Source organism: Styela clava, chromosome 1 (genome assembly GCF_964204865.1).
Source record: "Styela clava chromosome 1, kaStyClav1.hap1.2, whole genome shotgun sequence".
Lineage (NCBI taxonomy): Eukaryota > Metazoa > Chordata > Ascidiacea > Stolidobranchia > Styelidae > Styela > Styela clava.
Genome location: NC_135250.1, coordinates 12,318,317 through 12,334,580, shown reverse-complemented (window position 1 = coordinate 12,334,580; position 16,264 = coordinate 12,318,317). Strand labels below are relative to the sequence as shown.

At 34.8% G+C, this 16,264-nt stretch overlaps 2 protein-coding genes across 2 annotated transcripts; one reads left to right on the top strand and one right to left on the bottom strand.

The window, feature by feature from the left end:
• Positions 1-407: 407 nt before the first annotated feature.
• LOC120338532 (MICOS complex subunit Mic60-like) lies at positions 408-3,407 on the top strand. The gene has a single exon (XM_039406554.2). It carries the CDS (start codon positions 610-612, stop codon positions 2,980-2,982), a length of 2,373 nt encoding a protein of 790 aa, XP_039262488.2. The 5' UTR covers positions 408-609; the 3' UTR covers positions 2,983-3,407.
• A 242-nt stretch (positions 3,408-3,649) lies between these two features.
• Positions 3,650-15,506, bottom strand: LOC120338521 (FAST kinase domain-containing protein 2, mitochondrial-like). Its single transcript, XM_039406543.2, has 12 exons — positions 15,289-15,506; positions 14,715-14,808; positions 13,644-14,198; positions 11,975-12,168; positions 11,191-11,383; positions 10,376-10,529; positions 9,298-9,502; positions 8,149-8,409; positions 7,538-7,729; positions 6,799-6,951; positions 6,199-6,360; positions 3,650-5,645 (listed from the first exon to the last, which is right to left on the bottom strand). The coding sequence occupies exons 1-12, from the start codon at positions 15,361-15,363 to the stop codon at positions 5,424-5,426; spliced, it is 2,460 nt and encodes an 819-aa protein (XP_039262477.2). The 5' UTR covers positions 15,364-15,506; the 3' UTR covers positions 3,650-5,423.
• Positions 15,507-16,264: the final 758 nt, after the last annotated feature.

The window sequence follows — 16,264 nt, the reverse complement described above, 5'->3', positions numbered from 1 at the left end:
ATACAAATTTTCGGACCTCCAGAAGTATGTGCATCAAGATGACGTACAACCTGAACATAGTGTGTGTAACAGGTTAGGGTTCAGGTTGTGCGCCATCTTGGTGCACATACTTCGGGAGCGCCCAAATTTTATATGAACTACAGTGTCTGCGGTAGCGTGAATATTGATTTTGCATGCGTTGGTATTACGATTCGTGTAAAGAAGTTGACCAAGAGGATTTTTAAAACTTCCAAATTTATTTTATATTCATTGAATTCCAGGTATTTCATCGGTCAACTTATGTTTGTCGTAGGTTATTATTATTTATTTACGGTTAAACCGTAGTAGTATATATTTACGGTTAAACATCGAAAAGATTTGATTCATGCCCATTAATTCTGTCATCGTTCCACCGTATTAGCAAAGCCATTATATAATGGCTCTGGTATACGGTAAGTCTTCATTTACGGTTCCACGAAATGCGAAATTTGAGCAGCGACACTCGCAGCGGTCACACATGCGACTTCACTCCGCGAGGTTTGTTGGTTTTGTTTCTTACAAGCAGACAAGTGTCAGACGCCGATGGACTTCGAATCTCAGTGAGCGGCGTGTATTTATTTGTAAATCGTCATGTTGCGGATTAGAAATCGGTTGGGATGGCCTCGGAGGACTTATCAAAATATTACCGGGAGAAGGAAGTTATCAACTACCGCATCTAACTCTAGCAGCCCCGTTGTTATTGCGGGCGCAACAGTTTTATCTGGTGGTTTAGTTGCAGTTGGTGCTGCTTGGCAGTTTCCGTCGTTCAGAGAAAGTGCTGAATTGAATTTTCCACCTGCAAAATACTTATTTAATCCCATTTTGGGGCCGCTGAATAAATCGATAGAAGCTGTCCCGAAAATTAAACAGTCCAACAGAAAAGTAGGTGATGTCTTTGAATCAAGTTTGAAAGAGGCAAGAAAAATTAAAGAAAAGACTGAAGCGAAGTTGGAAGATGAAAAAGTGACTGCTTCTCATGATGAGAGACAGGAAATTTTATCTAAACAACCAATTGAAGATGAAAGTTCTGCAACCGGTGGTATTTTGTCAGAGTCTGAAGTGAATATTCCCCAAGCAGTATCTGAACCAGTTCCAGAAATGCCGACTTTAACGAATGATGAGGTACAACCAATAAAAGAGCTAGTGACGGACGTTGAAACTGAACAGATTGGTGAAAAAGAAATACAGAATGCACCACAGTTGTTGCCTGTTACAACACCAAGTGATTCTTTACCAGATAAAGATGGGAATCATTTAGAACGTACACCTGAAGAAGTCTCACATAATATCATAAAACTGGAGGAAGATGTTATTGCAGATACTGCTGCAATATTGACAATACTGGATGACGCTTTGTCATCTTGTGCACAACGTTGCTTGGAGGCTATCGATAGTAACCTAGAAGCATCTAAAGCGATTGCTTTACATACATCTCTTCTTAAAAGTGCTATGGATGAAAAGGAAACCAGTTCTGAGGAAAAGAAAAACCAGTGGACGGATGTTTCAAGAGTTCTTGAGCAAAAATCGAGACTCCAGCAGGAGGCAGAAAACCTAAGCCAAGATGCTCGACAGGAATTATCAAAATTGGGTGCGATTATATCTGAAATTAAACGGTTCAATAATTCAGATGCAAATCAAAAAATAATTAGTGCTGAAGAAAACTGTAATGCTATGCGCAAGGAATTAGAAAATGCTTGTAGAGAAGTCAATATTAAGCTTTCAGAGTCACATGTTATTTCACAATACAAAGATTTGATCGAAACAGCAAAAGAACAATTTCGTCAGGAGCTTATGTCTGTCATGCCTGATGTTAACGTTGAGTCTGGGTGGCGAAAATTGAGCCAGAAGCTTTCTCAAGACGATCTTAATGCCCTGATTGCCCATGCGCATCGTAGAGTTGATCAATTGCAAAGAGAACTTGCAGAGGAGCGTGCAATATCAGTGAGCAGAATGGAGATGGCTGTACGAGCAGCAAGGGAAAAGTGGGACGAGCAGACTGTTATAGAAACTGAAAGAAAAATGGAATTGCTAAAGCAGGAAAGTGAAGTCGAATATGAAAAAAAACTTGAAGAAGCAAGACAAACTTTTGAACGAGAAATGAGAGTGCAACTGAAACGGCAAGCTGCAGCGCATTCTGAACATCTTGCTGACATGCTTGGAATACAGGAAAAGCAAGTCAGGAAAGAACTGGATATGGAAATGAAACAAAAACTGGAAGAACAGGAGGAAAATTTCTTAGCACAAATGGAAAAGGTAAAAGAAAAGTATGAAGATGAATTGCATGAAATAACGGATAAGTTTCAGTTTGATTTGAACAAAGCACTTTCAAAAGTAGCGGGTATTGAAACTGCAATTGACGGTCGAGCACACATTGAGAATGAGTCTCGGAAGGCACAAGAGTTATGGCTTGCTTGCGAAGCTCTTCGAATTGCTGTGCAATATGGTGATGACGGTAAACCAGTTCCTCTGGAAAAGGAATTACAGGCTATTTCACAAGTTGATGGTATAGAGTCGCAGATATTAGAAGTAATCAAAGCATTTCCCGAGCGTGCTAGCGACTCTGGTGTTTACCCTGAAGAAGCGATACGTCTTGCTTTCAAGCAAGTATCAAAAATGTGTAGACGTCTGTCTCTGATCAACGAAACAAGAAATTCATTTTTTTCATATTTTCTTTCATATTTAAAGTCACTTTTAATCGTAAATCGTGCCCAAGCAGAGCCTCCACAGAATTTGGATCCCAAAGAGTTAGATACTTTTAAAATTTTGTCCTATGCGGCGTATTGTTTGGATCGTGGTGATTTGGAGCAAGCTGCAAGGTTTATGAACCAACTTAAAGGTGAATCAAGAAGAATTGCTGAGGGATGGCTTAAAGAAGCTAGATTATTGCTTGAAACCAAACAAACCTTGCAAGTTTTATCAAGCCTTGCATCTGCGTCAAGTATCGCCGCAAATCTAGAAGTATGAGAATGCTCGAAATTTATAGCAGCATCTTTTTTCATCAAACTCAGATTTACAAATGTTTATATCTGCATGTTTTGAAATTTATGTTGTCAACTGTAATATTTTGGTGAAATGCTATTTGATTTTTTTATTTGTCAGTGAGGTTTATCACATCTTTCTCCAGACCAGGCTCTGTGCAAGCAGCCATTGATATGTAATGAGCCATGGAACAGTTAGAATTTCCTTTTCAAAATAGCCCAGAAAATTTGGAAGCGTTTTGTGAAGTAAGTGGTGGGCAGAAAGATCTCAAACCTGTGACACCAACATAGTGAATAATAAATCTTATGTGTTAGCCACTAGGATCAGGGTGCATGCTTTAATAAGTTGAAAGTATTGCTTTCTTTTTTGATTATTTAAATGTCAATCTGATAAAAATATGTTAAATCTGGTGCTTGGTGTCTTTGTTATAGTGAAATGTAAAGGATTTGGTTGGGCAACCCCGCAATTCTGTTCAGTATGAATTTTCCTTCTCTTCGTCCATGAGGTAGGGATCAATCTACAAAACAAGGGCTCTTTGATAAAATCTAGGTAGTCGCAAACTATTCGACTGGTATGGAAGAAACACTTTTCTTGAGAACCCTGTCAGAGCTATTTCACATGATAGCCCCATCCAAATGACATTAAAAAGAAATTTCTTACTTTCAACATGGGTTTATTATTTTGAGTGCAACATTCAACATTAAAAACGTTTTGAATAACATAAATATAAGGCAATACAACAACAATGATGATCTCAAAACACACTTCATTGATAGAGCGGACCATGCTTAAAAGCTAAATTCACACAGGTTTATGAGCTATGATTTAATGGTTTTAGGCAGTTGCAACAATTGTTGATTTCATACCATATTCAGTGGTGGGGTTCAGGACCTGTTTCTGGAATGTCATTGTAATGAGCGAACCCGATTTTGTTTAAATATTGGATGACTGCAGCACATGGGTAATATGCACCCCGGCTGAAAACTGTTACCGGTATTGCATTTGGAGTTTCGAAAGTTGTGTATTAACCCTTTCCGTGCCGTACCCACGACAAAACTCGCTAGATTGCGGCGGGTACGTTGATGTACTCTACTGTTTTATTTAGCAATCGGTCACAAACTGTTGGTCTAGTTTTTCCGGGTTTTAGTTTATTGATAAGAAGTCTTCTTCGAGATTAACATAAGCGACGGTAAATCTCGCTTTCGTTTACCATGGGAATTTTATTTGCGGCGGAACGAGGGAGTGTTTTTGAAATTTATGCAAATTCCGGTGTTTTTTGGGTGGTAATAGAAGACATATTATCCCTTCCATCTACCAAAGTATTTTGAGTTAGATAACGAAATTGCTACAGCAATATTATATTGTTTGCCAACCAAGAAGCGGTAACAGTAAAGGATTTAGCGAATATTTCTATTTTTTATCACGGTTTGAAGTTTCAACACCCAGGAAAAAAAATGCCTTTTTTCTATCCGGTTTGTGACTCAGACCACCCCTAAATTTTTTTTCAATCGCCAATTGCAAGCTCTTTAAATAAGCTTTCCAACGAGCCGTCAGTGGGCAGCAGAGGATCATTACTTTTTCGTTAGTCGATCGATTAGTTGTGGGGGTACAAATGCATAAAGTCGGCGTAGCAAATACGATTATATAATAAAAAATAAAAATCGCATGGAAAGGGTTATTTACATAGGAAAAATCACAAGAGCATTTTGTTGTAAAACAAGTATTTGTGATTAAAAAAGTTAGGTTTATAGGGTTAGGGTATGCTCTTAAATAACGAATCTTTTTTAAATAAGGCGATTTTTTTCAAGTTTTTGAATTCCACCACAGCTTTCATTATACTATTTCATGATCCATGATGTTAGGGATCTAATGTTATCATAATCTAATAGATTGTAGTTTCCATGCACCGTTAAAATATGATTTTGTTCTAAAAGTATTCAAGGAAGGAACTAAAGAAATCCTAATCAATTAAAATTAAATAGATAGGTAATATCGCAAATATAACACAGTGCATTACAAGGTGAAGATGGCATAGCTAGTAAACATAGCTTCTTAAAAAATGTAAAAGTTAACAGTGCAAGGAGATAAACAGTACCATATCAATATTTGACAATACGAAATGTTTTTGTAGTTTATACTTTATATCATATGACATTTTTTTGAATGATTACATTACATATGATTTTGACTTTTTAAATAAAAATAACAAGTTAGTTTCTGTATTCAAAATATACAAACATGATGATTGAAGCATTGGATTATCCAAACAAACTTTTGAGCTCTGTATGATTGGAACAAAGTATTTGCCATATTATCTTGACCATGTATAGATGAACATTACTGTCCCACAATACATATATATTTATAAACACTGCATGCATGTAATAGACATATACTGTCACTACATATCACAACATATTTATTAATTATTCGACCACATCATCAGTTTTTTGATTGAAAATCTTGTTTTGCAGCAAATTCATCTTGTACTCGTTAGTTTTGTTGTCCCAATCATAATGAGGAATCGTGATAACTCTGGCACCTTGCGCTCTCAACAGACGTAGAACTAATCTTGTTTTTCCAATAGCGTGTTTGGATCCGAGACAGAAACGAGATCTGGGCAGAGGGATAACTGCCACATTTTGTACCTGGAAATAAACAAAGAATTGTCAATAAGATATTCACAATGCTATTGAGACGTCGGCCATAGGCAGTCAGTATCAGTAGAAAAAGCAAAGCAGTGGTAGATGTTTCATCTATTGATTCTCGGTTAAAAATCAGAAATTTCACCAAGTGGGTAGTTTGAGCTGCCCTAGATAGATAGGTGTGCGGCCTAATGCTTTTTGGGGTTTCAACAACACTTCCTTAAGATATATGAAGTTGGATCATAAATTGTTTTTTGTGAAATTAATTTTTTACTGCTTCATGTTTTTATTTATTCCATTTTTCAAAACTTGAGCAACTCAATGCCTCACTAATAAAGCCAAGTGACGACTTGGGCATTTCTATCCAATTCAGCTAAATGAAGATATCATTTCATCAATTACACCACTGCATGGAAGAGATACAAGGGCAAACTTTCATATATTTCTGGAAAGACTTTCTAAATTTCTTGTTTCTGAATTGAACTCATCTATTAAATATGCTTTTCATTTTCAAAAGTGACTATGCTATGAGCCAGCCTCAACAAAAATAACATACCATTTGATGCCGATGTGCAGGAATAAATCCAGGTTGATGTATCGGTAATAAAGTACCATCAAGTCTCAGTTGCAGTAAAAAGAATGGGAAAAAACATACAGGAGAAAGCATTAACTGAAAGAAGTTTCTGCTACACACAGAAAGAAGAACATTCTGGACATCCTGAAAAAAAAAGCACCAACTTATTATATTTGAAAGTTTATAATCGTCGATCGATAATAATCTACATGTGAATTCTACACCTCCATTTGCAAGAAATTGTAAATTCTCAAGCTTAATTAATTCCCAACCTTGCAACTAATTATGAATACAAATTCACATCCTATTTTAGTAGAAAAAACTGAAGGTTTTGGTGCCTTTAAAAATCTTTTTGAAATATTTAACAGATGTCCAGATATAATAATCTGAATTTAGCGAAAAAAATATTGAATATTTCGATTAGTGCCTTTTGGCGTGATCGATACATCTTGTTACATCCCAATTACAAAGATAATTCAAATGGTCTGGTATACATTACCAAAAAACAGGTCTCCAACTCGTTTTTAGTCCAGAACACAGTTTAATTTTACGAATAATACTTAAAAGTTGAACATCAAATACCTTTTCAAAAGCATATAGCTTTGGTCTTCCATGGTTTTGAAGCAAATGCACTGGTAAGTACTTTGGGAGAAGATCTGGACGTTCAACACTTACTGCTCGACAAAGATCAACAAGAAATTGTCTTGTACCACTGTGACCCATGTGCATTGAAAGCTACAAATATATATTAAGAGGTAAAATAGCACTCACTCAAATAGCTTGATATCCTACATGTGTTTGATCAAAAGTAAAGTACCATAAAAAAGTACTATAAATCCAACATTAGCCTGCATATAAATTTTTTGTCATGTATCAAACGATCATACTTTGTGGTAATTTCAATTATAGTACCGGCATTGCAACTATTCTGGTATGTTTATTTCTGCGTATCGGGTTATTGCATTTCGTAATTAAAAGCTAACTATATGTTCATACTAATTTTGATTCAAATTTAATGTCCCTTAACAAGTTTATACAGGACTAAATGTGAAATTTTCAACAAGTTTGTGGGCCTTGAAACCTATTCTTTTTTTAGTATTTGGGCCTCACTTAAAAATTTTACCGACCATTGGATTATTTTCTATTAAAATCACAGCCATAATGTTACAATTCCTGAAACACTGAAAAAGAATCAGAAATGAACCACTCTTACAGTTTACCATACTTTTAATTCATAATGGACAGTACGAAAATATACTTGGAACCTTCTTTAATTAATTCTGCAGCCATAACCCTATTAAACACAAAGTGAATTATTCACCTGGCTTTCAGATAAAGCAAGTTGTATAAGTTGTTCCGGATAGCGACCATAAACAGCAAAATGGAAAGCGGTGAGCAAGAGTTTTCTTTTTGCATTATGGACATGACTTGTATGCAATGTAGGTAGTTTATTCAACATTTCAGCATACATTTGGTCAAAAAATTCATCAGCATCGTCAGGAACAAAGTAAACCTGAAAGAGGTTCAATATATTAAAATTTCAAACGATAGGTGCTGCTTATGAAAATATGATATTGACTGTTGAGATATTTTTATTATGATTATCCTTCATTGGGGTTTTAAAAAACGGGCAAATTTTCAATTTTGAAAAAAAATTCATGTTTTGATATCACAAAGTGTCTTTTAAGCTGGTATCTATAGTTTACCAAATCAAATAAGCTTTTTCAAGTTTCCCCTTTGCTCTCGATGTCACAAATTTATAAATATAATTTGTTACAGATATGGTAATTAAATTGGTATGAGTTCACTACATTTTATCAAGTCTTGATAGCAATATGTAGAAATATAACACACAAAAACCCATTAGAATAAATGAACGGGGAATAAAAACACCTTAAATTTCTTAAAAATGCAATAATTGAAAATTCTTACTTGTGCAAGAGCATCCAACACATCACTTAGTGCTACAAAGTCCAAATCATGCATATCACGTTTAATGCATTCGACGAAGCTCTGCATGAAATCTTTATTGTAATAATAAAACACTGTTAGCCATTTGACATTCGTTGTAAATTGTGATGCCCGATCCGTTCCAAGACTTTTATGCAGTTCTGAGCTGAGTTTATCCAACAATTTCATGTCTTGAAATCCATACCCATATTTAACACAGTAGCGGAACACAGCAGATATGTCCTGGTTTATAGCAAAAAATGAAAAGCATGATTTATCCAAAAATAAAATAAAATTACTTCCAGCATTATTATAGTTGTTTATTCCATAATCAAATGATACGATGACTTTAATCCAATGACTTTTTTTACGATGAGTTAAATCCAACTCATATGAAAAAAAGAATACATATAATCAAAGTATTTTATGATTTGTACAAGTTCTTGTACATGTTGGCCAACTTTAATACCAGTAATCCAACAGAAGGCAACTTGTTAAAAAAGATTTTACAGAAACAGCCAAATGTGGGGTCGAATTGTAGCTTTATGAGAACGAAAATCTAGTTATTCAGAAACAAAGTTTAGTTTCATGAAGATTTGTTTTCTGCAAACAGCAGCAATCATCCTAATCTAGAAGAAATACTAGTTAATAGGACATTCAATAAAGACCTAATTATGTGTGAAATTTGCCTAATTAAACTAACTAGCAACCATATGTCATATCAGTGAAATACAAAGAACTTGTATTGATTAAGAAGAAATCTAATTTTGAATTCAGTGTGTTCACAACAAAGAGGGATAGGGTGATTCCCATTATTGATTATAAGAAAGCCAATAATGTCACAGCCTGCAGCTATGTATTAGGGAACATAGGCCATAAATAAGTTATGATGCTGTCCTCAATTTATCTATGGGACATGCTAAAAAGTAATCAATAAATTGCATTTTGGACAGATAACAGATTTTTCAACGGATACCTCGCTATTGCATTAAACTTGGAAAGCATGAAATTTATATCAAGCAGAAAAATCAATACCCTTGAAAAAATTGTGTTTCTCTTTTTAGAAAACTAATAAAACCAACTTTAATTAAAAAGCATTGATATAGTTATTATACAATAGGATAATTTTACCTGAGGTTGGATAGGTATGCTTGATTTTACAATGACGTCACTTGCCATTTGCAATACTGCTCGATTGGGAGCATATTCCATCCGATAAAAAGCATCAAACATATGAGCAGCTTTGGAACGACCATCGGGTGATTGGTCCCATAATTCATTTGAAAGCATTCGAACTTTAGACTCACAGAGACGTTTTGCATCAGTAGAAAAATACCTGGATTATGATATTTTCATAGTAATTTTATAACAATGTGATCAAGTAAATTGTTATAACTGCACGGATTATCAGAGAGACAAAAAGTCATTGATATTTAAGAAAAAAGAGGTGCAGACTGCAGACATATTCGTAAACAAAAATGTTTACACAACAGCAAAGCGCGTGAATTTAAAACCTTGTTGCCAAACATAAATAAATGCCCTGAAACAGAATAGTGGAAACATATTGATTTTATCTAAAAAATTTTTTATTAATATTGAAGAAACTCACAACCAAAGATTTTGTCTAGATTAGTGGTTCTCAAACACTGGGGCGTGCCCCACAAGGGGGGTGTAGACAATTTTTGAGGGGACTTGAAGCTTCCGTAATTAAAAATAAAAATATTTGATAAATTTGATCTTGCCCACCTTATTTTAGATATTTACATTTTTTTTTGTTTAGAGATTGTAGAGAATTGTGCTTGTTATTTTTATTATCTGTTATAATACTTTTGCCTTACTATTCGTTATTTGTAGCTTATTGTTAGCTACCGTAGTTATTTTTAAGGTGGGGTACGAGACTTGACAAATTCTGAAAAAAAGGGGCGCGGCTTGTAAGTTTGAGAACCACTGGTATACTAGATATACACAGAAATTCCAAAAATTTAGTATTATATTGCAAATTCAAATAAATGGCAAATATCATAAATGTATTGCCATCCATAGATAGATGTTTAAAGATTTAAGAATATTCGTAATCATAATCATAAGAAAAGGAGAATTGAAAAATAGTTTTGGGATATACGAATGACCTTGCATATTTTGATGAACAAGTTTCAAATCTACTTCATTTTTCGTATTTTAATAAATATATGAAGTAAAAAAAAAATACCGTCCAAAGCATTTCATGATGTTAAGAAGAGTATAAACATCATCGATATTGGGAATTTCTTGCATGGCCACAGAAGCAGATACATTGTAAAAGTATTCCGAGTTGACAAGAGGAATGTTGGGTGTATGAAGACAACTGGATAACAATCTTAATTCTGTAATAAAACGAATTTAAATTGATAAATCAAAATATCGCAGCAGCTCATAACAGTAACGAAGGGTGTTATTGTAAGCCTTCGGAAGATAAATATACAGGTTTGGTTTTTCACTGTGTTTGACCTGAAATGGCAGTGTTAGCTCTTTGAAACCTAGATTCATTACTCTCGTTTACGTTTTGTGACATTTTAAAAATAACTGATATTTGAAGTAAACAAACTTTGAAGACGAAGAAAGATCTCTATAAACATATTATAATTTCACTCCTTTTACATGTTTTGTTTCAGGGTTGTCTAGCTACTATATTAGTAAATCGTGCACAGCTTCGATAATAGTAACTCAAAAACCAACAATGCTGTGACAAAGATACAAGCTAATCGCCTTGTGGTTCAATCCATTCATTATAATAAAAAAATTTCTGAATGAATTTTTGCAAAATTTCAGATTGGGAAATAAAAGTATGGGATTATCACAATTAAATCATGAACTACTTGGTATAAAATCTTAAATGTAACTGAATTATAAACAACATATCATCTGATATATCTATAAAGCGGCAGACCATTCACAATAGTTTTATAATAATTATTATCAGATGCCCAACCATCACCATTCACAAAATCCTCCGACTCATTTCCATGTATTCACATATCACATTACCTTCCAAAGTGAGTTTCTCAACATCAACATGAGACAAGAGCGTTGGTATCGTTTTCTTTTTGAGAGTTAGACGCAACCATAAAAGATCAGATGCTGCAGTTAGTAAAGCAAAATTGTTCAATGAGTGAGCATTGTGTTCCAATATTGCTATCAATCGACGGAATTCTTTATCTTTGATAATCGTGCCACACATCTAAACAGTATTACTTTTTTAAGAGTCACTCTTTAGAAGACGCTCCAGAAGTGTGTGTACCAATATGGAGGTAACTAATTTTGTTCGCCCACTTCTCATCGAGTTGTGTAAAGAGACTGAAACCTATGGGCAGGGGGTATATTTACTTAGGATAGGATTTACATATTTATCCCGGGGCAGAGGAAAGTCGATAAGACCGCTAAACCATATGGCGAACCACAGCCTCTCGTCCGGTTACCATTCCATGTCGGGTATGGGATTAGTTAGACAGTTATTTGTTTTTGGAAGCATGGACTTGATGGTGGAGGGGGTTGTAACCGGCCAGCGGTTACGTGAACCACCCTGCGGCGGCGAGGAGTCCAGCAATCCTCTCGCACAAACCACGATGAGCACCATCAGTACCATTTAAAATGATAAGGAGTTACACAAACTAATATTGGTAGCTACAAATTGAATAAATAATAATTGATAAAAAAAGCATGTTCGAGTCAAATTAGAAAATATGGAAGGCTTGTTACAGAAAAAGCATGTATTGGCTATTTCATAGTTTTACTAGAAAGTTTTCTCTCCAGCAAATTAAACTATATATACCTGATTATAAGCATCGGAATTACGTTCATGCAAGATACAATTTTTCGCATAAATATGATGGATGCAGGCTACTGTTAATTCTGGTGTCATGATACCAACATAATGGTGTATTGCTTCCAATATCAGCTGAGGTGTTGTACTTGCATCCACCACGTCAAGCAATTCTTTATCAGTTTGTATACTCAATGGCTTCTCTGTTAAAGATACAATAAATTTGTTATCATATCCCGGATCTTTGATACCGGAAGATACAATTTTTTAGAAGGGTATTCGCTGAAAGCAAGGTCATGCATGCACACACTCAGAAATAAAGTAGATTGGTCTTTGAGAGCTAGTGGTGAGACTATACCAAATTATATTGTAGAATTATGTGTTAATAACTCAACAAACTCGTCCACGAAAACAGTGAATTCCACATAACCGAAGTTCTCGGAAAAAAACTTGAAAGCATAACATTTTTTTGTCTGTCAGGTACAATGACAGTGAATGGGTGAAAGCTCAGCCAATCGAGGCCGATAACTTTGGAGGATCAAGTCAAAGTTCATATGAACACTATTTGTTCATGAAAACATTCCATATTGATTCTGAACAGTATCTCCTCAATTGAGATATTGGATTTGATCCAACAGATGCTCAAGTTAATTGTTAAAAGTCTGTCACACACTTTATTAAGCAGACATAACACATATTGTACCAAAGGGCATCTAAAAAGCATGTTCATAACATAACAACAAACAGGTGTCTTGAGCTGAAACAGGTGAATAGCCTCGCTTACCAACATACAATATATTATGTTCACCCCTTCATAAATATTTTGTGCTTAGACTACACTTTTAATTTTTCCAACATTTTAATGTGATGGCCATTAATTACTCAAATGCTAATTATGACTCGTTATGATTGGGTATATTCCATGATTTAATGTTAGAGCCATAGATAAAAACAACTATCTTTACTACTTTGTCACATTTTTGTCGTTAATCCGGTCAGAATAATAACTGGTGGATAAACTTTGCTAACACAAGGCTTTCATTTAGTTTTTCGATTCCAATTGAAGATTGTGAAATCAAAAGGCCTTAGATATCCTAATGCGTGTGTTGAAGAGTAGAATATTGATCAAGAACCAGGTTTTAGATTGCGTAATTTCCAGAAGGACTGCCATCCCTGTGAAACTGCAGCGAACAACATCAATAATTAATGGAATAGTCAATTCTTAGAGTGAATTCTTATTATCATCTTTCAAGTATGATCTGTGGCTGAATTATACACATATGTACATATGATCTTCGATAGTGCCAACATAAAGCTCTGTTTGGAAGTCTCACTAAGCAGATGGATGTGTTGTATTGACCATACATCTGAAATTTATCAACGACTTATCCAAATATATTGCATTTTCAGAAGTATTAGAAAACTCCTTAAATCTATGTACCCATACTAATGATTGGTGAATGTGTACTTAAACACAATTATATATTAAAGACAAGATCAAAAATTTAGTTTTTTTTAGACGGATGAATACTTTGAGTACAAATGTGAGTGATGGGACGAATGTGTTCATTGGAGTTCTATAAATCACCTTTTTCAATCAGCTTCAATTTCAAATGATCTGAACAAAGTTATTCTTTTTATTATTTATTATAATTATATGAAAAAAAAACTTGCTTACCAATGCAGACATCCACCAGGTTGACTAACTTCATTACATCTTCTTCACTTATCTCTGAAGATCCTTCAGGTTCTTGCCGCTCAGAGGAGAAGATCGCCTCTGTTTCATTTTGAGTAATTTCTGAAGCCTTGGGCTGTATGGTGGGTGATATTAAGGGACTCAGAGATCCAGATGCAAGCGTATTCAGACCTGCAGGTGCAGAAAGTGATAAAAACGTACGCTGTCGTAATTTTGTGCTGTCGTCGTCCAAAACTGGTGAGGTTGCTTTACTGGGTATCTCACAAGTTCCATAACCTCGAGTGCTTCCCTGAGGTTGTTTAACAACAGGTGACTTCTCACTTCCTGCAATACCTGAAAGGCTTTCAGAACTGGCATCATAAGACACCTGTAAAGCTCCTATTTCATTGACAGTAGAAAGATTCGATACAGGTGAACTTGTGCGAATTTCTTCCTGTCTGTTACTGCCAAGCTGATGCGATTCACTACTACTTCTGCTGCATGAAGCCACAGACTCACTCGCATCAGATCTTGAAGTAGAAGGTGTGAGAGGTGCTCCTAAAAATTCAGACACATAGAATATTCTTGTAATTATCAGCATCAAGACTATATTGAAATATAGTCACTCAAAAAACCATAGGGCTTAATCACAAAACTTCACAATCAGTGCCCAGAGTCTTAGGTAAACATTCTAAGTCACAAGATCATGTACAAAAAAATTGCTGGAATCCTTGTCATCGTTCACATAGCCTCTGGCCGCTAACAGTTTCCTCCACCATCAAGTTCATGCATCTAAACAACTAAACAAAAAAACAATATCCCAAAGATTTTTGTATTCAAAATTTTGTTATCCTGAGGTCGAGGATTGGAGCTTTATTATCCTAGAGTCAAAAGCCAACTTAACAAATTTTTTCCAACTCAATGCCCAATTTTGCATGGATCATATTCAAGAGCCAATTCAACTTTTCTCAGACTCTGCGCCATATTTTAAAAAATTGAAAATATGTGAAATTCCACATAACAAGGTCCAACTTTTTTGTCTTCCCTAACATGAAAAATAAAACATTTTCATACTTTCATCATAATAAGGGTCATGTCCGTCCATAAAAGTAGAATATCCATTTTTAGATACAATAAAAGGATCAATGTTTGGATGACAACAAAATACCTGTAATAAGAGAAAAAAAACATTGAAATAAGTTCAGTTATGAACATACTCAATCGTGAAAACATAGTTCTGGAGTTACAATTAGAATCCTGTAGAGAAAGATAATTCGCAAATAATCACTAGATTCTGCAGCGCTGCAGTGTGATTCAAATAATCCCTGATTGGTGACAGCTCCCTCAACAATCCAAGCTTTCGTTTCAAGTTTACTACATGATTATGCATTTTTTGAACATTTGCCTGCTCTATATCTATTTTCACTAAATAACGAAAAACTTTATTTCCTAAATTGGCTTACTTAGACTGAATTGGTTTGACATACCAATAACCGAACAGAATAGGATGCATCAAATGATTCTCAAAACAAACGACGACAAATTTAGTTTGACTAATTTTAATTTCAAAATGTGACAAATTTAGTTTGACTAATTTTAATTTCAAAATTTTCAGACAATAACATAATAAACAAAAAATATTTCTTACATCACGAAACGCCTGTTTCCATGTCTTTGATGCCTGACAGAGAACATAGCTGGATGCCTTCAATAAATGCTGCATCCTGCTCACTGAATCCGCTCACAGCAACTCAGTGTGACAAACAACCAGGCTAGAATAGATGATGTTGATTACCAATTACCAAGCTACATTTATATTATTTGTCTGACAGCTGGACAGCACTGAAACAAATGTTTCTTTTAAATAATGAATTGCAATTGAATAATTACATCTTGTAATATATTCAGCTTGAGAATGTGTTTCAACTTCGTGGTAATAAGCTGAGCATTGTCTAGCATTATGAAATTATTAATGATCTACCGCTGTATTGACGTTGAATAGTTACTGAAATAGCTTGACTCCACTTTGTTGACATTGCAGGTTAAAGACCTTCGCTTAAAAACTACCGAACTATTACATTATTCTGATATCACGGTATTAGAAGCCTTTTTAACCCTTGTACGCGATTGCTCAATAGATACATAGTCAATAGAAAATTTGACTGCTTTTTTCATCGCATACCACTATACCAGTAGTTAATGGTTATCATAGTATCAAGATGAATCAATTAAAATTTTTGAGTGCTGCCATAGTAACATTTCATTCTGTTACTAATATTTCGAGTTTTATAAATGCATAACCTAAAAAAATTAATCTGCAACTAATAATTGGCCAGCACTGCAGCATGCAGGAATGCAAACTCGTGAAAGAATCCTTGTCTTATGGACGTAGTCGATGTTCCTGGCTCGAGGCTTTTGCAAACTACGTTAAGATTGCGTGTATCTTACTCCTAATGATATTGATAAAACGTAATGCCACTGGACAATGCCAACAATCGACACTGCGAGGTTTTCTACCTACTGATGATATATTATTCTCTCTTATTTTCCTCAAGCTATTTTTTGTATCGAGCCCGCTACATGACGTCAACGCTGGTGTATTGATTAGCGTAATATTACAGTAA

What these genes read in the sequence shown, in the direction of transcription:
- LOC120338532 (XM_039406554.2), top strand. Translation starts at nt 610, where the DNA reads ATGTTGCGGATTAGAAATCGGTTGGGATGGCCTCGGAGGACTTATCAA.
- LOC120338521 (XM_039406543.2), bottom strand. Translation starts at nt 15,363, where the DNA reads ATGCAGCATTTATTGAAGGCATCCAGCTATGTTCTCTGTCAGGCATCA. An exon ending in CCTGGTGGATGTCTGCATTG is followed by an intron (nt 12,169 to 13,643) that starts GTAAGCAAGTTT and finishes TATCTTTAACAG; the next exon opens with AGAAGCCATTGAGTATACAA. An exon ending in CTGCACATCGGCATCAAATG is followed by an intron (nt 5,646 to 6,198) that starts GTATGTTATTTT and finishes GTTTATTTCCAG; the next exon opens with GTACAAAATGTGGCAGTTAT.